This window comes from Molothrus aeneus, chromosome 11 (genome assembly GCF_037042795.1).
Source record: "Molothrus aeneus isolate 106 chromosome 11, BPBGC_Maene_1.0, whole genome shotgun sequence".
Taxonomy (NCBI): domain Eukaryota; kingdom Metazoa; phylum Chordata; class Aves; order Passeriformes; family Icteridae; genus Molothrus; species Molothrus aeneus.
In genome coordinates, this window is record NC_089656.1 from 14,854,107 (window position 1) to 14,874,056 (window position 19,950).

The 19,950-nt window shown below is 48.7% G+C and overlaps 2 protein-coding genes across 7 annotated transcripts; one reads left to right on the forward strand and one right to left on the reverse strand.

Moving 5' to 3' along the window:
• Nucleotides 1–164: 164 nt before the first annotated feature.
• Nucleotides 165–12,112, reverse strand: GFOD2 (Gfo/Idh/MocA-like oxidoreductase domain containing 2). Of its 6 annotated transcripts, none has more exons than XM_066557263.1 (4): nt 12,014–12,100; nt 7,263–7,429; nt 6,672–7,019; nt 165–2,420 (listed from the first exon to the last, which is right to left on the reverse strand). In XM_066557263.1, the coding sequence occupies exons 3-4, from the start codon at nt 6,928–6,930 to the stop codon at nt 1,522–1,524; spliced, it is 1,158 nt and encodes a 385-aa protein (XP_066413360.1). In that variant the 5' UTR covers nt 6,931–7,019; nt 7,263–7,429; nt 12,014–12,100; the 3' UTR covers nt 165–1,521. The 6 variants fall into 6 exon arrangements, with proteins under 6 accessions (XP_066413360.1, XP_066413358.1, XP_066413357.1 ...); XM_066557261.1 differs by lacking the exon at nt 12,014–12,100 and adding an exon at nt 10,599–10,632; XM_066557260.1 differs by lacking the exon at nt 7,263–7,429 and having other exon boundaries at nt 12,014–12,112.
• A 2,258-nt stretch (nt 12,113–14,370) lies between these two features.
• Nucleotides 14,371–18,664, forward strand: LOC136561377 (uncharacterized). Its single transcript, XM_066557671.1, has 6 exons — nt 14,371–14,449; nt 15,693–16,085; nt 16,461–16,511; nt 16,893–16,997; nt 17,461–17,507; nt 17,799–18,664. Exons 1-6 carry the CDS (start codon nt 14,371–14,373, stop codon nt 17,985–17,987), a joined length of 864 nt encoding a protein of 287 aa, XP_066413768.1. The 3' UTR covers nt 17,988–18,664.
• Nucleotides 18,665–19,950: the final 1,286 nt, after the last annotated feature.

Consider the following 19,950-nt stretch of genomic DNA (forward strand, 5'->3'; position numbering starts at 1 on the left):
CATCAATACTGCAAGGATTTTGCTTCTTACTGGGGGTCTTCTGGCAACTTCTACAATAAGTGGGGAAGGACTCACCAGATACGGAGTCCCAGCTCTGACTCTCCTGTTTACTTTTATTAAGATGGTTTTAGCTTGACCAAATCAAACACAAGCACACAGCTGCATAGAGAATTCCCTCAACAAACACAACTTTTTATTTCTGTAGAAAACATGATACTTTTCAGGAAGGTCCAGCTTATGGAACAGCAGCGTGCATGTTAATATACATAAATACAAAGGGTTACAATTTAGTGGGAAATACATTTTAAAAAAAGCTTTCAAGTACACAAAACAAATGTAGTAAAATTAGACTATCCTTTCCACATACCTGCCTCAGAGGGAAACATTTCTCAAAAGGAATGAACTCCCACCCCATCATCTGCCAACAAATCTCTCCACTGGACACCAGCTGCAGGAGGGAGTGAAGATGGGCTGGCCCAGAGGGTTAATAGCCAGTGTTTGAGATCCAGAGCACATTTACCCATGGCAGTTCAGTCCCTGCTCTCTCAACTATCAGGATGTGTGTAGTGTGACAGTTACCCAGCCAGCACATGAAGAGAGCTGCAAGAGGTAGGAAATACCTCCTTCCTTCCACTTTCAGGTCCCTGAAAGGTTCATGCTGTACAACTTTGTTACCCACAACACTGTGGCAGTCCCATGACCCAGGGAGGCATTTATTTAGTAACAGTCACAGAAATGAGAACCTGGCCCCACAGGCACGGCACTGGTGCTGCCAGGCAGTAAACACAACTGACATAAGCACAGAGCTTATGGAAAAACAGCTGCTGGATGCAGGCAGCCTCTTGAGTAGAAGGAATAATGTCTACAGATATGGAAGAATAGCTCAATGCATCACAGACTTCCTGAATATTTTCTTGCCAAGACACCAACAACAGAGAATTATAGTATCATTTAATAAAACATCAGTTTGAATAAATTTGAAAGACATTCACCACACACAGGAAGCCAAAAGGCTGATCTGTATGTTACTGACTTTAATCCATTCCTTCTACTTTTTGTCCTATAGGAGTTCAGAGACTTGTCACATCACTGAACTATTTTCTAAAATTTTACAAACTGAGAATTAAAACTCCAAGAGACAGGAAAAAGGCATCTGAACAACAGATACTCCCTGATCTTGCTCTACGTGCTCTCATGGTTAAATCAGCAACCTGTGCAACAGGGGTCGTGTCCCATTTCCAAGCCATGCAATGGCAGAGATCCCACAATTCACTTCACTGCAAGTGCAAAGGGCAATTCAAGTTTTCCTACCAGTCTCCAAGACAAAAATTAAATGTTTGCAAAAAACAGAAACATTTAAAACTCTTCAAACAATTTAATCCAGAACTGTTCCTATGAGAACATATTTTACATGTTTAAAAAAACCAAGAAACTCAGGCTATTAAATAAGAATCTACATATCTTAAAAACTGGGTTTTTTTACATTACAGCCAGAAGTAGTATTTTCCAAGGTAGGAATGTTCATAAGTTATTTCTTTGAAGTGCCTCACAGAGGTTTTGGTTGGCATCTGGTTCCTCAGTCATCACCTCCACAGTCTCCCACTCACCTGACCTACTGGATTTCTTGATGGCCTCTACCACACTCTGCATGTACAGGCCATCTTCAAAAGAGGCTGCCATAGCCACAGGTTTATGATCCCACGTCCGACGGTCTTCCTGCTCTTGGAAAGACTGCCGCAGGGCTTGCACCATGTACACCATTCCTTTCAGGTAAAGCAGAGGGATGTCCTTGAAGCCATTCTCCAAAAGGCCCTTGTTGACAGGCAGAGAGTCTGTGAACAGCAGCTCCTCCTGGAGAGCAGAGTTCTTCTGCCCGTACAAGTCCGTCCCACGAGCTATGAGGCGGCCGGCAGAGCCCACGATCATGACCTCATGGATGAAGGAGCCGGGCATGTTGAAGTTGAGAGTCACAGTGCAACAGACGCCGTCGCTCATGAGCATCTGGAAAACGCAGAAGTCGTCGCTGGTGACGTGGCGGATCCCGCTGATGGCCGTGTTCTGCTTCACAAAAGTCTTGAGCAAACCGTGCACCTTCTCAGCTCTCCTGCTGGTGAGGTGAGTCAGGAGGTCGATGATGTAGGTGCCCATGGTGTGCAGGCCGCCCCCTCCCATGAGCTCGTCACAGATCCAGTTGTACTGGTGGCTGAGCAGGCTGCCCCCGTAGACCCGCACGTCGCAGATGATGACGTTGCCCACGTAGTGCTCCTCTATCAGCTGCTTCATCTTCACGAAGGCGGGCAGGAAACGCAGCACGTTGCCAACGATGCTCATCAGCTTGGGGTAGTACCTGGCAGCTGTCACCATCCTGAAGGCATCCACAGAGGTAGCAGCTTTCTCACACAGCACGTTCTTCCCTATTCCTGCAGCACAAATGAAAAAAAATTACAGTATTTAGCACACTTGAGCAAAACATGCCCAGATACCCCAAAGGTTGTCAAGAAGTGGTAATTTTAAGAGTTGGGCTTTCCTGATGCAATTTCTAAGGTAAAGATCTGGGAACTAAAGTAGGAATGCCAAGTCCAGCAAGACTCAATGCTGTTTCCAAGATGCTCCAGTTGCAGAGCTGACAAACTCTCACAGAGGGAGGCTCCAAATAAAGAGAGGATTTTTACATCATGAAAGATAAATGTCCAAATGGCATCACATGGCATCTAAACAAGACACAACATGAGTGTATATTTAAAACATTATTTGAATACCTGTATAGCCAGAGGAGAAAAAAAAGCACCATGTACCCTGCAGGGAAGAGGTGGGGGGAAGGGAAATTTGATTTTCACTTTGTATTTCACCATCACTGTACAATTTTTTAATTAATTAATATAAATGGGACATGCAATTTACTTATATAAAAATGTATATATATAAAAGAAATACATACAGATTCTGTGTACAGAACACAAGAATTAGAAACAATGTTTTGGTAAGTGGACTGTTTTAAAACAACCCTTTCTAATTAGAAAGCAAATAATTTTGGTCTGCATATACAGCCTGTATGTACAATCAGACAAAAGGTGACTGAGTTACACAGACAAGAGCTGCACCCCCAAGCTGACCCACTGCACTGTTATTGCTCCTGATGCACTTTACAGGGTGCTCAGCCTAAATCAATAGGGCAGTCAATAATCCTCTTTCTTCCCCTAACTGTAAAGCAGAAATTAAGTAATACAAAAGAGCATGACAGTACAAGTGTTAACCAGTTCTTACATTTCTGGTATCCTCCTTCTTATGGCAGGGCTTTACTTTTACTGTTTTTTCCTGTTTTATATCTGTTCTGATCAAATAATTATCTGAACATTTTTCAGTGTAATAACTATGCTATTCCTAACATGGTTTTTACAGACACTAACTGGGGATGCCAGACCTGAATGTCAGTCATGGCACACCTCAGTTTCTGCCCAAGAATTGCAGGAAAAGTATTGATACGAGTCTACAGCAGCTTTAACGACCAAAGGGTCAGGTCAAACTCCCAGTGGACACCCGGGCTGTCCATTGGTAACCCCCATTTCAGGGACCATTTCTGTCCCCAGTCCTGCTGCCAAGACAAGGCACAGCCCTCAGCTCAGTACTTTTCAGGGCTAGCTGAAGCACCTGGACAAGCATCTAGAGCTGCTTCAGCCCAGTTTATCTGCCTTGTTTAAATGGTGCTTGTCTCCAGGCAGGTTACAGCAAAGCACCACCAGAGAAAGCAAAGGGATGCTCACAGCGTCCTGAGCAGATCTGCACCCTTCAAAGCTTGCAGAAAGCCCAAAGCTTGCAGAAAACCAAAGAGACTCTGGCTCCATGGGAACAGCTCTGCAGCCAGTGCTGTGCTGGTGCTGCTCCCCTGCTGCCCAGCCCTGGCTCCCTGCAGCAGGGACTGAGAGCAGAGACAGCAGAGCCTGGGGACAGCCCTGTCACCCCGGGCTCTCCCTGCTCTGCTGAGCAGCCTTGCCCTCGCTCAGTGCTGTGCCTGCTGTGGCAGCCCAGGCTGAGCCACCTGAGGAGCTAAAAGTGTCTGATGCCTTTTTTTGGGAGAGCAGCCAGTGCAGCACACTGACAGCTCAGCACAGCCCACTGTGCACTGCCAGAGTGCCAGGGTGACACCTGGGAACACACAACAGCTCTGGGATAATCCTGCTGTTGCCTTCAGTGGGACATCCCTCCAGCTGTCCCCAGGCTCACAGAGATGGCCATGAAGCAAGGACAGGGGCCAAGTCAGAGACAGCTACAAGGTCCCTCACCAAGGTAATGGCCATGCCTTTTGTTTTTCAAAGGAGTGCAGCTTACCTCCCTGGGATTGTTACTATTGTTTTGGTAATGAATAACCTGAACTTTGTACCATATTGTTTTCCTAAACCACAGCTGCAAAATTTTCAGCTGGGGCCCTCACCAGCCAGGAGACATGAGAGCATGGATGGGTGCATTTAACTGTGGGACATGAACCACAACACAGACATTAGGAGAAATTTATTTAGTTCCTCTGAGATCAAAAGAAGCACAAATTTAAAGAGAGCTTCTTGCTTTGCCTGCTGTGGAGATAAACCATAAGATTACCCTGATTTTAATATGAACTATCCCCTGGGCTTTGATCTGTCCTGTCTGGTTCATGAACTCAAACCAGTGTCACTGCTTTGTCCCCAGGCTTGTTCATGGATACCTGTCAGCAAGAAACTTAGGCAAGGAAACTGCACCACCTAGAAAAACTGGGGTTTTCTCCTCTTTAACAAATGGAAGCACAGGTTTTTAAAAAAAGTAGAAAAAGGTAAAAAATAAATGATAAAAGTGTCACCACCACTTTAAAACAAACAAACCAAGTCCAACAAAACATTCCTAAAGCCCAGTCTCTTGGCAAGTAAACACCAATCTGTTATAAACAATTCACAGCAAATAATCCTCTGATTATAATCATCACTGTATCAAGCTCAACTTCCAAAAAAATATGTTGCTGCCACCTTTGGCCCTCACCTGGTTCTGTGTTCCTTCAGAACATTCAGGCACAGGAAACCACCCAACACTGGCTTTAAAAAGTCACAATATACTGGGCAGCAGACCTGCAAATAGCACTGCAATGAACCTGGAGAGCTGAAAGGCAAGGTCAGCACCACACTGGCCTGAGATGTCTGCATCAGTTTACAGTCCAGAACATCTCAGGACAGAGGAAGGGATTGTTACCCTCTCCTGCTTCTCTCCTGGCTTTTTCAGCCTTACACTTCCTAAATTTGCATTCAAGCAAACACACAACCTCTGTATTTCTGCACCAGCTTTACCTCCCTTTCCTCCTCTGGATAATGTCATCTTATGGGTTCCCAGCCTTCAATTAAGAAATCCCAATCTCTTTTTAGTTAATAATCCATCAGAGAATGGTGAATCCTCTCCTTTTTAGCCCATCTGATCATCAAGAGCCACAAGACCTAGTGAAATGCATATTACCTAACAAGTGCTTTAAAGAGCTTTTAGCATATTTGAAGAGAAAAATTCTAACTTATAGTTCAAATATTTAAAAATCAGAGTACCTTAAAGTTCAAAGGACAGTACTCTAACAAGGTAAACAAACAAATCTAACAGTATAAAAAAGGAAGAAAAAGCCTGAAATCGCACTCTGCATACCTAAGTGGCATTGCAAATGTTTGTCCAGGAACTTGTTTACTTCCAAAAGAAATTACTGTAGAGAAAAGAGGCACAACAAACCACCCTGGCTCACATGGTCTGAGATTACCTGTCCTAAAATTAACTCGTGTATCTCCTGTAAACACAGTAGAAATATCACCCTTGTTACTTACAGAATTACATGCAAACTGACACCCACGCTGCACTGCAGGAGAGGACATTAACACTACAAAGTCACCCACTGGGGAATTAGAAATGTCAGGCTGCCTGGGCAGTTGGCTCCCATCTCCCTGCCCAACCAGTCTGGGGTGTCATCCCTTCTTTCTCATCTAGCTGGATTCCTCCTGCTGTCCCCAGCATCTGCCCTCCTGAGGCAGGCAGAAGGATTCCTCCACCTGAGACCACATCAGCCTGCTATGGACATGGATGTGCCAAGAGTGGTCCAGGTAGTGGCCAGAGTCACAGCTAAAACAGCATCTCTTAGCTCCTAATTCACAAGATTCTACTGAGTGCATACAAACATTTTTTCAAAGGCTTTCAACTTCCAAGTTGGATTTTACTTGTGGAGAAAGCATAAAGCAGAGCTGAACAACCTTCTCCTTCCAGGCAAATGTCAGTTTTCTAAACATTTAAAATGAATTAAACAATTTGTTTAGGTTTTTGGTTTGGAGTTGGTTTTTTATTCAGTTGTTGCTGTGGGGTTTTTTAAATGGGCATAAAGCCATTTACCCTCTCATTATTGTCTCTGATACAGCTGATTTTTTATTACAAACTCCCTACCATAACTTCAGTCTGACTCAAGCAAAGTATTTTAGCCCAATTGGTTCAAGCAGATCTATAAGCAATTATTAACAGTATTTTTACAAAAAAAAAACCCAGGTATCCTTCTCACAAATGCCACACAAAATTTTTAGCACTGCATTTGCCCGTTGGTGCAACCAGAACCGTGCTGGGCTAACAGCCTCCAATCTCAATCTGCCAACAAGCTACAGATTTTTGGTGCAACTCCAAGGATAAACAGGTACCTAGAGCCTTCACAGCAATTTGCCGAGTCAGTGGTGGAGGGATGTTGATGCAGACCAAATCCACGTCCTGATGCAGCAGGACATCGTCAGTGCGACTGGTGTAGAAGGAGATGTTCATTTCCTCTGCCAGCTGCTTGGCCTCCTCCTCAGTCTTGCCCCAAAGAGCTTCAATGGAGAAGCCTTCTGCCCTCAGCAAGGGTACCAGGACCCGGGCAGCACTACCAGTTCCAAACACACCCACTCCAGGGAGCATTTTCATTCTTCATTCATTCATTCAAGCATTGGGGTCTACACACAGGCCTTCAGTAAAATGTTCGGCTCCTCAGCTCGGTGTTCCATCCACAGCTCCTAAAATGGGAAAAGTTGCAAGTCATTATCAGAAAAAGGCACATTTTGTGTGGTATCAAACACACCTACCCTGAATGCCTCCTTCTGTCCTTTGTATGGCTTTCAACATTCTCAAACATCCTAATGACAAAAACCAAAAGCCCCAAAAAGTGCAATCTATAGAGACAGAGTATTAAGGGCAAACCTAACAAACCTATTGCAGAAGAATGGTAAGAAAGCAGCTTGAGAGAGTCATCTCCTCACCTTCAAAACTCAGCACATGGGGACAGAAACACACCCAAGAATCCAGGATAAACCAGACACAGAGAGGCACAAACTGGGAGTAGCAGGAAGCACCAAGAGGACAGGACATGGAGTCTGTCACACCAGCAGTAAAAGCAGTGCTGCTTTATTTGTGATGATGTAAGCCCCTAAATGAGATAAAGGTTTGTGAGATGAGGTAATATCTTTTATTAGACCAATTGAAATAGTTGGAAATAATAGACATGCTTTGGGACACATAAATCTTTCTTCCAAATTAAATACACAAACTGAAAACAACTACTTGGACCTTAACAATTTTATGGCAAATAGATAAGTCAGTCTAGAGAAGATTTATAAACTATGTCCTGTGGGGAAAGCCTGGACTCAGTGAGCTTGTTTTGCCTGGGGAGGAGAAGCCTACAAGGAGAGGGAATGCCAGTGCTTAAATACACAGCAATCTGCTTGCTGAAAGGAGAAGGGCGCTCCTCTGTGTCCACCGTGGGTAGTTAAAAGCTTCCCTCAGGACAGTTAAAAATGTCTCCTTCTGCCAATGCCACTTAACCTCCAGGAATGCAGGGTTTGCACAGAATTATTATACTCCCTACACACAAATTATTGGTCAAGTGACACTCCTTTTGTTCTTCCAAATATTTCCTGGTAAATCAATTCCTTCAATCCCTACCTGCTGCGGTGCACACCTGGCCAAACTGCCTTCAGCACCGACTGCAAGGAGAGATGTCAGAAATCTCCTCAATCTCTGACACCACAGAAACCTACTAAACACAGCTTTTGTTCTGTGCCTTTCTGAATTCTCATCTACTACACCCACTTGACCTTTCTTGACTTTTTTTTTTTTGAGAGAAAAACATGATGATTTCAGTTTTCATTAGAAGCTTACAATGAAAAAGCAAAGACCATATTTAAAAAGAGAACTGGTACCAGCACCACATCAACACCTCTGGAAAAGACACCTAAAAGCAGCAAGAATCATGGCCTGTTTCAGAAACAGAGTTACTCATCTCCCCATCCCAAGATACTCACATCAAGTTACAAGACATGAAGCAAACCCTGAGACAGCACTGGGCAGTAGCAGCACAGAAGTGGAACTACTCCCAGTGCAAGGGCTTTGTTTGCAATCAGCATCTCATCAGTCTGGGGGTGCCTGCACTGCCCAGCTTGTGCCATAAAACTGAGCCCTGACTGAATTCCCAGGTATTTCTGTAGTGCAGACACAAAACTAGAAAACAGAAATGCTTGAGAATATTTATCTTGCAAAAAGCAGAAATGTTTACAGATGCTATAAAACAGCTTATGAAATATTTACTTAATTAATTCAGTATGTTTTTCCTTATTCTGTGTGATGTAGCATTTGCTGTGATACTGTCACTGTCATTCTTTATAAAAATGAACAACGTTCATTGGCATAAACTCCTTTTTATCCACCATTTAGCACAACACTCGAACAAGGCAGTGACAAAGCTCAAAAGGATCTTGAAAATATTTGCTAGTCTACATAAAAGGGTGGGACCCTGGGATACTGGCAAGGAGGAAGGCTTCTACCCAGGCTTGTTTTATATAAATCACCCAAAAAAACAAAAAAAAACCAACAAAAAAACAAACCCAAAACCCCTTGCAACTGGATGGACAGCAGGCACAACTACTGAAGTCCCCACAAATCTGTTTATCAGTTTATGGTCTGGAAGAGTTAAAAATTCTTACACCAGCAAGAACATCTTTGTTGGAAGGGACACAAAGTGAGGTGGAACACAGACCAGGTGAGTGTGTCCCTGCTTGCACAGATCACACAGATGTGTCTAACTCACACAACACCACAAGAGTTTAGAAAAGGCTGAATTCATTGAAAATGCTCCAGGAGAACACCTCAGTATGTGCAACAGGAGGCTCCTGCTACTCAGATAAGCTGATTTCTGTAACCATCACTCAGTTTAAGTGTTACTCTTCCCTGTTTTCCATCCAGCTGCCTCTTAAAAATAATCTCAGTCAAGTGGAATTAATCTTAAACTCATTTATCCCAAAAGATAGCATGCTTCTACATTGGTATCACTGGGAGCTACTGGCACAAACCTACAAAATCTGATGATGAGCTACCATGCACCAGTTCCTGATGCTACAAGAACTTCAGGTCACCAGCACCAGCACAAAGCAACAAGTGGCCAACCCAGCCTCAGCAATGACTTCCAGCAGGGCAGCCTGAGCTCTCTGGGAATGGAGACACAGCTTGCATGGTCCAAGGGCCCCACAGGGCTGGAGACCCCAAACACTGCAGCCACCAGGCTCTGCAGAGTGGCCCTGAGCACAGGACAAGCTTCTCTTCCCTCTCCTGAGAGCCACCTGCAGCCCCCAGACTTTTACCAGCTGGGAAGTGCTGGTTTGGCAGGGCAGGCACAGGAGGGTGGATGTGGGTGCTGAAGGGCAGCAAAAAGCCAATCCTTACACAGGAAAATCACAGAGCACGAGCAGAACTGAGCTGAGAGAGCTTTTAGAAAGGGCTACACGTGGGTACTGCAGCCTTCACACACACAAACACACACTGCAGACACACTCCAGGGCTGGCAGGAGAGGGATTCCAGCCCAGGCCACCCTGAGGAAACAGCCTAAACCCTCCATGCCAGAAAAAGGCCACTGCTGAGGAGAGGCAGCTGTAATTACCAGTTTGGGGAGAAGGAACAGGGATCTCAGGAGAACAGCACTGTGCTGCCACAGAAGTCCCCAGAGCACCATCGTCTGGAGCTCTGCGTGCACATCTGGGACTTTTCCTCTAAGCAAGGGGGAGCAGAACTGCAAGGGCTGCAGAGGTGATCAAAAGCATCAAACTCTCCTGAAAAGGAAGATCTGAGCAAGGAAAGATTCCTCAGTTTGGAAGAGATATCACAAGTAATAAAGTCAAGAGTGGCTTAGGATGGAGAAAACCAAAATTTTCACTGTCCTTCACCACATAAGAGCACACCAAATGGAGCTCAGACAAGGCTGGATCAAAACAATCTGAAGGAGGTGGCTCCCTGCAGCAGACTTTTTAAAGTTGTGAAGTGCCCTTGCCATGAGACAGTGCAGATATTTGGATATTTTTCATTTACAGGGAGTGAAAAGAGAGACTCTTGTCTATCCACTGAGGCTCACTGAATGCACAGAAGTCATATCTAGCACTGAACTGAAAACTAGAGAAAACTGGTTTTGGCAGACCATGGGAACAGCTCTGAGAAAGAAGTGCCTGAAACTGGTACCAACATCATCTTAGAATTAGGTACAATTTCTACATATTTACTTTAGAACTCACCAAGCCTCAAACCTTCACACAAGCCTCAGCAAATTACTTACAAAAATTAAAATCCTAGTGCATCAACCTCTCCAGCAGTCAAACACTGGAATGAACACTTCAATGAGAACCCTCCCCCAGAAAACACAAAAGGAAGAACTTTTATGGGCAACTGAAACCAGACTGCAACAGGTATCTTGCATGTCAGGAGATAAAAATCAATCTCTTTTTAACAGAGATTAAACAATCAATCCTGCAACATCATTCTGACTTAAATTTTCCAACAGAAGCAGAGCTCTGCCATTCCTTTTTTTGGTGGCCACAAAACACCTTCATTTTTGCTGAATTTCACAGTGAGTTTGAAGTCTCATCCTGGTCATAGAAAGGAGCTTTTTGACTGTTTTGGTACACATAGCAACAAGTTTGTGACCCAGTGCAATGAAAAACCTGATGGTTCCTACAGCATCCCATTCAATTCCATGTTGAAGCAGTCTGGGAGCTCCAAAGGCAGAAGTCTCAAAAGCTAGATAGTACAGTCAAGGATCACAGGGCCCAGAACTGCTGTGGGCCATTACAGATGGCCAAAGGTAGTGAAAATAACAGCCCCTGTTCAGAAAGGTGCTGGCCAGGGTAGCACTGACTCTGCATAAAGAGAAAGCTTTTCACATGTCTCCAACTTATCCTGAAAAGTTCCTTTTGGGTTCCAAGAGAGATGAGGCACATGGTGGAGGAGCACACCAGCAAACACTTCTGCCCTCTGGCACGAATATACTTGAGGCTGTGTATGGAATGGTTCACTTGTCGATGTCAAAACTGACGTGCTTTCTTTACTAAACGTGCTTTTGATTCAGTGCCAGCGGGTTGTGCGATAACCCACGAGTCCACAGCCTGCAGGAGCTCCCACCACACCTGGAGACAAGCCCGGCACAGCACTCTGTCCTTCCTGGTCTGCACGTACGGCAGCAAAGGCCCCGTTCCAGGCACGGCTCTTCCCACAGATGCCGCCCGAGGCCAAAGGTGGCAGTGAGGACCGTGCCGGAGACAGCAGCAGCGGGAACACCCTGGGAAACCAAACCGGCCTTGATGCAAAGCTCGTGGCACGGCCATGGCAGCCCCGGGATGCCGCTGGCACGGCCCACACACTCTCTCTGTGTGCCCGGGGCACCGGGGCTCGGGCAGCTGCTCCCCGTGTGCGGCTCCTCACGGGGCTGGACGGGACAGAGCTCATCTGACCTCGCCTCACCTCTGCAACAGGGCAGGGCTCACCTCGCCTCACCTCACCAGGCCTCCCCCGTCAGGGATCTGGGCGGGACGGGCCCCCCTCACCTCACCGGCCCACACAGAGTTGGTACCCCCGGCCCCTCCCCGGCCGCTCCCGGCCCCGCGCCCTCTGGCAGGAGCGCGCCCCCCTCGCCGCCCAGCGGCCCCGGGACAGCGGAGGAACCCGGGGCGCTCGAGGGATCCGAGCTGCCCTCACCTGTGCCCGGCCGGGCCACCGGGGTTGTCCCGCCTGGCGCATCCTCGGGCCGGGCGCGCTCCCGAGGCGGCCGCGCGCTCCCGGGGCGGCGGCCCTGCCCGGCCCGCGCATGCGCTACAGCCCAGCGCCGCACCGCCCCTCCGCCGGGCAGCGGCCCCGGGCATGGCGGCGCCGTGTGGGGCTTCACAAGCCGCGTGAGGGACAGCCAATCCTGCGGCCGGAGATGGGCGAAGAGGCGGGGCTTATGGTGACGGACACAGAGAGCAGCCAATGGGAGAGCAGCGCGATGGGCTGCGGTGAGGCGCTCTGGGCTCTCGGGCTGTGCCCGGAGCTGGTCTGAGGGGCGGCCGCCTCCCGACGGTGCTGTGCCTCAGGGAGCGCGGGACACCGCCGGTGTCTGCAGCACTTCCTGCTCGGTGGCATCAGCACCAGCTGCTCTGACGGTGGTCCTTCCGTGCCCAGCCCAGCTCCGTGAGGGCTCAGGGGCCTCAGATCGATGTGCCCCCGTCAGCCCCCTCAACAACCCCCTCACAGTGCTGTGAGGTTCGGGCTGAGGGCAGGATCGCTTTTGGCGGCCCTGCGGAGGGCAGAGCACCACGACGCCCAAGGAAGAGCTCTGTAAAGCCACCGCGGGCCGGCTGAAAACAGCGCTCCTCACAGCGCTCCTCATCCTCCCCAGCCTCGCACGGCTGCTTGCCGGCTCCCAGCAGCTGGGAGAGGAAAACCTTGGTGGCCCATTCTGTATTTCCCTCGTGAGCTTCAAGGGAATGGGGAGCTCCTGCAGCCTCCCTGTTGCTGTGGACATCGTGTAGTGCCCGGTGTAGCTGCTGCTGATACGGGGCACCCTGTTATTAACAACAGCATTGTCATTTCCTGCTCTCTTTTCTCCTTGGCAGAGAGCACCATGGAATATGGCTGTGGAGCTGGAAGGGGCTCTGGTAGGAGAACACCTCTGTGGAGTCAGCAGAAAGCAAGATATTAACCTTTAGTTCCACCAGCACCACAGCTGGGGACAGGGGGAAGGCATGTCCTGCTGGAGAAGGTCTTGGCTTCCTGGAAGTGCCAGAAAACGTGAGAACCGGAATAGAAATGAAAAGGGAGGAAGCAGACAAGTACACATCGTTATGCAGTTGTGAAATGAGAGAAGATGAAGATTCAAATGCAGAGAGGAACTGAACATCAGAAAGAGCATGGGAAAAGATGCAGAGGTCCTGAGGGCAGAGCAAGAGGGATACAGGACCTCTCACTTGTCATTTTTGTGGATCTTGTATCATCTTATCAGCAAATATCATGCTGGTGTTGCTGTTTCCTCATGTGGGTTGGTTTACAGATGAGACCTCAGCTTCAGCCAGGAAGTTCCGCTAGCTGGTGGAGCAGAGCTCCAGTGAACAGCCTTTCTTCTGGAGACACGTGTGGCTGGGCTGTGTGTGCCCACCATGGTGTGGAGGGTGGTTCCTGTGGATGCTGATAGAAACCAGAGGGGAGGAAATGGCAGATGGGAGGAGGTTTTGCTCTGAGTATGAAGAATGGTGGCAGACAGTGGGGAGCAGCAGAGATTGCACCCACAGAGGCTGGGACGACAGAGGGCCCTGCACCTGCTGACTGCTGCCCTTGTCCCTTTGGTGGCAAGGGTGACACAAGCTGTGTCTGGTCTGGTGGATGCTCATGTCCCTCATGCCGGAGGTGGCAGAGAAATAGAGGGCAGTGGCAATGAAGTGGCAGGAGCTGGCATCTGGGCCCTCATGGCCATAGCTGGGGCGGGGCTCTGCAGGGCCACATACAGCCCATGAGCAGAGCACTCTGATCAAGCCCATCCCTATGTCAAACCACAGGTCCCTGGGGGTGGCAGGGTGTGTGTGGGGCTGGCAGTGTGTGTGTCCCCACCTGGGCTCAGCAGGAGCACACCCGATCACCACATGGGCGTGGACATCACCCCTTGTGGCAGCAGTGCTTCCTCCAGGGGCTCCATTCCCTGGTGCAAAACACACCAGGCTCGGCTGGCGTGGGGAGGTGGTGCTGCAGGAAGCTGGGGAAGTGGCAGGGAGCTGGGCTGGCCCTAGCAGTGGGAAATGACCCTCAGCAGCTCCCGGAGCTTTACTCGGGTCTCAGGGCCCAGAGCTTGCGGTCAGGATGAAACCAGAGGAGGAATCAGAGAACAGAGGAGATAAGAACTGGGCTGAGGCAAGAGAAGGGGAACAGAGGGGAAGCCTGTGAGCACAGAGGAAACTGCTTGGCCCAGTGGTGCAGGGGTGAGGTCCCAGCAAGGGTTCAGCTGCCCTTGGCTGAGCAGTGACCCCACACTGCAGGGAGAGACGGAGGCTCCCGGCCGATCCCACCAGGCTCCCAGCACGGTCACCATGAGGCTCTTGGGGAGCATGGAGCCCTGGCTGGCCAGCACCTTCCTGCCCCTGCTGCTCCTCACCTGGCTGCCACTTGGTGAGTCCCCCAGTGCCCTTGCCTCTGCTCTGAACTCTTCCCTCTTTGCTTATGCCTGCAGAAGGTGTGGAAAGTGCCTGCTGCTGCTTTTACCTCCCCTCTTGCATCATTAAGCCCCTCTTCTGCAGCAGCACCTTGCCATGTGCCTTGCAAAGGGGTTCCCCTTGCAGCTGTGCTTGTACAGGCTGTGCGCTCTAAGGGCTTTGAACCAGCTTTGCCTTCAGCAGCAGGGAGAGAAAACAGTTGGGGGGAAGGAAACAGAAATGCTTATCAGCCTGATTATTGCAGAGTGGGGTCAGATTCACAGGGCAGAGGTGGATATTCTTTAAGACAAAACCAGCCCTCCTATAGGTTTGTTTTTTTGCCAGCAGGACTTGCTCACCAGATTTCAGCCACAGTTGATGTGTTGGTAGGGTTTAGGTTTCATCTTGCAGTGTCTGCCCCAGGCAGGTTTGAGCAGCACTGCCATGGAGGTGAAGTGGTTTAATGTCACCTGAAATGATGGAGAACAGCAGAATGGAGGGGGTGTGGAGAAGAAAAATTATCTGGCCCAGCTCATCTTTGCCAATGTGAACAAAGCAAATGCAGGAACATATCCATGCAGGGTGGAGAACACAGAGAACACGTCCAAGAGCAGATGTTCTGAACTGAGCAAGGGTGGTAAGGGAGAGAAGTCCACCAACATCCCTTGGAGTGGAAAGAAAGGACTGAAGAGAGGTGAGAGAGGGAGGACTCAGCTGAGAACGTGTGAAGTGACTTCAGCTCAGTGATTCTGAAATACTCCAGAGTGAGCATTATGGGTGGGATGAAGCCAGCGAGCCTGCAGGGAATCTTTACTGTATTTTCTTTGCTTCTCCAGGGCTGACCATCCTCCACTGCCAATCCCCCAGTCCCACCTCATGCTCCATGAAATGCTGGAGCCCGCGACACTTCCTGCTTGGGTGCCTATGTCACTGGTGGAGGAGGTGCCTTCCCCCTGATCCTCACATTTTCAATCCTTCTTGAGGCACAGTTTGTGCACTGCACAGCATCCAGTGGCACAAGTCAACATGCAACATTTCAGTGTTGAGTGCTTAGCATGGTTAGAATGCTTAGAATCATTAGCAGCCAGATTTGGAAAAGATCATCAGCTGCTGCAGAAAGGGATGGTCACTTGACTGTGTCTTTCATGAGTGACACGTGGGACATGACCCTGTAAGATCATCTATATTTCAGCTATCACTTTTGGTTTTGTTTCCTCCAGGAACAGCCAGGCAGATGGTAAAGCCAGTCACCACTGTGCAGCTCGAGATTGGTTTGGAGAATCTCACAGTGCAGGTGAAGTGGTACAATCCTGAATGTCTGAAGGGGGAGAATCAAACCAACTCTGTGTTTCTGGGAGAAAATTGTATGAATTTCACCAGCTCAAACCTGTGTACAGCCCACACAGGAATCTGTGTGTCTGGGGTCTTCATCACAACACCAAACTCAACAGATGCTGGAAATCAAACCAACCCTGTGTTTCTGGGTGGAAACTGTATGAATTTCACCAGCTCAAGCCTGTGTACAGTCAGCACAGGAATCTGTGTGTGCAGGGTCTTCATCAGACGACCAAACTCAACAGACGCTGGAAACAGCACGCAAGCAGCAGATCTCAGTAAGTGGCAGTGGGGCTGTTTCCATGGGGGAGATGAGTGGGCAGAGAAGGATGCTCCTTCCAGCACTCCTCTCGTTCTTCCATGTGTTGTTTCCTCTGAAAGCATCCTGAGAACTGGAGGAGCCAGCCCAGCAGACTCATCCCACCATGGGATGGGGGGACAGACCATGGAGCTGCTGGGCCATTGGTTCCTTCCTAGGACCTGCCATATTCTCCAGCTGCAGCACATCAGGCAAATACTGACATGGCTGAAGCTGTGCTGGCAGGAGAGGGACAGCCAGGACTGTGGGCTCAAGGCTCCTGCTCCAAAGCAGAGCAGGGTGCAGGGTATTCTCTGCCTCTGGACAGTCTCTCACTCGTGTTTCTGCCTTTCAGGCTGTGGCTGTGCAGCACCTCAGACTGATGTCACAGGCAAGATCTGGACAGGTGTGTCCCCACAGTCCCCTGGCTGCAAGGGTGGAGGGCGGGAGGGGTCCTCAGGGAAAAAGAGGGAGGAGCTGTAAGGGATAAAACAGCCAGATGTTTTCCCATGAGTGGATGGGAGCCAGTGCCAATCTGGGGTAGGCACCAGTGGATCAGAGGCTGTGATGCTGGGAAGGGGCTCTGATGCTCCAACTACCCCTGAATGAGTTTGGAGACCACTCCCCACTGGGTTTTATCAGCACCCTGAAGCTGTAGAGGGTTCAGGGTCTGGAAGGCCAAGTCTGGGAAGAAACTGGCTGTGCCATGAAGGAGGCAATGGCAGCAGTGTCCCTGCAGGGGGGATGATGGTGGCTCACGAGTGCCTCTGTGATGTTGTGTGTGCAGGACTCAACCTCCTCCTGTGCATCCTCCTTGGATTAGCGGTGGGGACACTCCTTTACATGCCCATAATTGGCTTCCTGCTGTGGCAGTGCAGAAGGAACAGAACAGGTTGGTGTTTCTTCCTCAACTGCTGGTCTGGACGAAGTCAGGCTTGGGAGATCTTTGTCCATCCTTGACATCCTACTGCTCTTGCTCGCTGTGTTCCCTTCACAAGTCCTCCTGAACCAGCTGTCCCAGTGTGGTGAGAAGGTTCACCTCCCTCTTTTCCTTCTGGCCAGTTGTTGGTGGGAGTCTGGCACAGCCTGTTGTGTTATTGAAACAGGTCTTGCATATCCAGAAGTGTCCATCTCAGAGCTCTTCTCCAGCCCCTCCAAGGGCTTTTAAGCCCTTGCCAACCCCTGCAGCCCTTTGACCATCTTCAGAACCACAGAGCTGCAATGCCTCATCCTCTCCCACAACAAAAGCAGGACCAATGCAGATGTTTGCTTCATTCTTTCATTATCTTCTTAATTTAAAATAATGATCATTGCCACTATTTTAACTACTATTTAAACTAGGTTTCCTTTTTCAGGAGAGCTCATGAACGAGGAAGTGACAGAGGAGAATCAAGTCAGTACGGTAAGCTGGGGGAGCTTTCCACGTATTGCCTCCTCCTCCCTGTCAAAAAAAGCATTCTTGAATACCCACTTAAAGGATTTCATAGTAAAATCAGCTTTGCTTTCTGAAAACATGGTCCTAAACACTTATTAATTCCTATTAAATAAGGGCTTATGAGTGTTTGAGTAGGTGGCACTTCTGAGCAATCTGGGTAATGCTTGGGCAGCAAAAGAATTGTGCCAGTGGAAATATGTAAGCAGGGGAGACACAGAAAGAAAAGCCAAGGCTCTACTCATTGCTGTCTCCCTGCAGGCAGCCCCGGTGACAGGAACTGAGGATCTGACCTATGCCAACCTGAAATTTGAAAAGAAGGGGACAGGATCTGCCTCCTCCAATGTCATTTACACTGAGATCAAGCCATTGCAACAGAAGCAGAGTGGTGGGGATGGCAGTGCTGCCAACACAGAGGTGGATGTCTCCCCCAAGGAAGAGGGCAAGTGAGGGAGGTGAGCAGCTTATTGTCCACCTGTTGGGGTCATCCTCCTCAAAAACTAGGTGTTAGCTCATACAGCAGTGCAGTCTTGGGGACCAAAGACACCTATTCCCCCTGAGTGGCTGCAGAGCCCTGCTTTATGTTCCCCTGGAAGAAGCCATGTCTCATGGTGAGGACAGGGCTCTTGAGCCCGTTTTCCCCTTGCCTTCTGCAGCTCCAAGCACTGCCAAGCCTCAGCAATTATTTTCACTGTCTCCAATTGCTGCCAGGCTCCTCTTGCTGCTTGTTCCATGTTCAGGAATGTCACTGTACACTGTGTGGCCAGCATGGTGTTCAGGAAGAGCTTGGTCCTGGACGTGCTGGGTGGCACATGCTGGCCATCCAGAGAAGTCCTGGAGCAATATTCTGGATTTTCTCTGGAGCAGGCACCTGCTGTGACGTGGGCTGACCTTTGTTTCATTCACTCACTTGAAACACAAGGGGCAAGGATGGAAAAGCATTGCTTGCTTCACAGAGGTGCTGCTGCAGTGATGCACATGGATCTGCTTTGTACTGGGAGTAGCTAGGTGGTTTTGTTGGCTTGGTGGTGAATAGCCTTCTCGTGGGTAGAACACTCTCTTTTGTGCCCTCTTTTATTGATAATGTTGTGTTTATTGTGAGTTTTTCAGTAAAATTGTGATTCCTACATGTGGTCTTGCCTGGTGTTTCCCCTGCTGTTGGAAGAGAAGCAGCTTGAGTGGAGTTAACTTTCCCACTGGGTTTGAAACGAGCACATAGCTCTAGTGATTTAGTGTTACAGCCACAACAATGCTGAGGTTTAGAGATGACCCCAGAAAGATAGTCCAGATCTTCTGGGTTAGTCTCAGATCATATGATCCAGCTTGGGCAGATGTCCAACCATTAAACAACCCACCTCATCAGCTTCTCTGCCAGGCATGGCATCATCAGCACCTGCATGACCAGGTTCTATTCAGTGCCCCATCAACATCCCTGCCACCAGTGACCTAAACACCTGCACAAGCTTGGCAATGATGGGGTAACTACTGTTGCACTCAAACATGTTTTTTCTGACCTAAAAAGATCCCATGATTCTCTACAGCCAGGCTGGGTGGCCCTTGGGCTGGACCAGCATAGCCCTTCTCTTGTGTCTCTAGCATGAAATTACTTATATTGTTATTTTAAGGAGAAAAGGGTGTTAAAAAACCTTCAACTAAGAGGGACAGACTGCTCATGAATTCAAGAAGAGCTGAGCCAGACACCTGAGACTTGTACTAACAACCTTGGTAGCCATTTATTTGCTGAGGGAAGGAGGGGAAGTTTCAGAGGAGGCAAATATAGCTGCAGAGTTCTTCAGAATCCCACTGGTCAAAACCCAAGGCCATGAGGAAAACCACAAAGGACATGAGCAGAATGACATGCTTGCTAAATTGCAAAGAGGCAAAATTGGAAAGCTGAGGTGCAAATCAAATTAAGACTAACAAGGGCTGCCAGAGGCTCTGCATTTGCTTAACTGCCTTAAAAAGAAGTGGAGAGAAAAACATGGCTCATGGCTTCACCAGGAAAGTTATTGATCAATGAAATGGAGGAAGCTGGGACATTCACAGTTCTGCATTTGCATCCTCCTTTATGCCCAAGGTTAGTGGGGAAGCAGATCTGGGATAGCATTTTTAACAGGGAACCTAGCAAGGAGCCATGAAATAGCCTTGGAGCAGTAACAGCAGTGACAAGAGGCAGGGAAAGGCAGCCAGGGCTGCTGGAGGAACTCGCTGAGGCAACATCTCCAGTGCAGACAGGAAGGGTGGGGGCAATCTTTGCCCATTGGTTATTTTTAAAAAGGTGAAGCAGCTGCCATGGCCAGAGCTGAGCCTCCAAATTTCACTTCTCAGAAAGGTGCTATCACAAGCACTTGAGGAACTGTGTGAAGGTAAAACAATAATAAACACAATGCTCCCCTTATGGAGAGCTCCTCCA

Excerpts from the sequence above, each read along its gene's own strand:
- GFOD2 (XM_066557260.1), bottom strand. The coding sequence starts at position 6,930 with ATGAAAATGCTCCCTGGAGTGGGTGTGTTTGGAACTGGTAGTGCTGCC. Across the intron at positions 2,421-6,671 it reads AATTGCTGTGAAGGCTCTAG|GAATAGGGAAGAACGTGCTG; the intron begins GTACCTGTTTAT and ends TTTGTGCTGCAG.
- LOC136561377 (XM_066557671.1), top strand. The coding sequence starts at position 14,371 with ATGAGGCTCTTGGGGAGCATGGAGCCCTGGCTGGCCAGCACCTTCCTG. Across the intron at positions 14,450-15,692 it reads CCTCACCTGGCTGCCACTTG|GAACAGCCAGGCAGATGGTA; the intron begins GTGAGTCCCCCA and ends TGTTTCCTCCAG. Across the intron at positions 16,086-16,460 it reads CACGCAAGCAGCAGATCTCA|GCTGTGGCTGTGCAGCACCT; the intron begins GTAAGTGGCAGT and ends TCTGCCTTTCAG.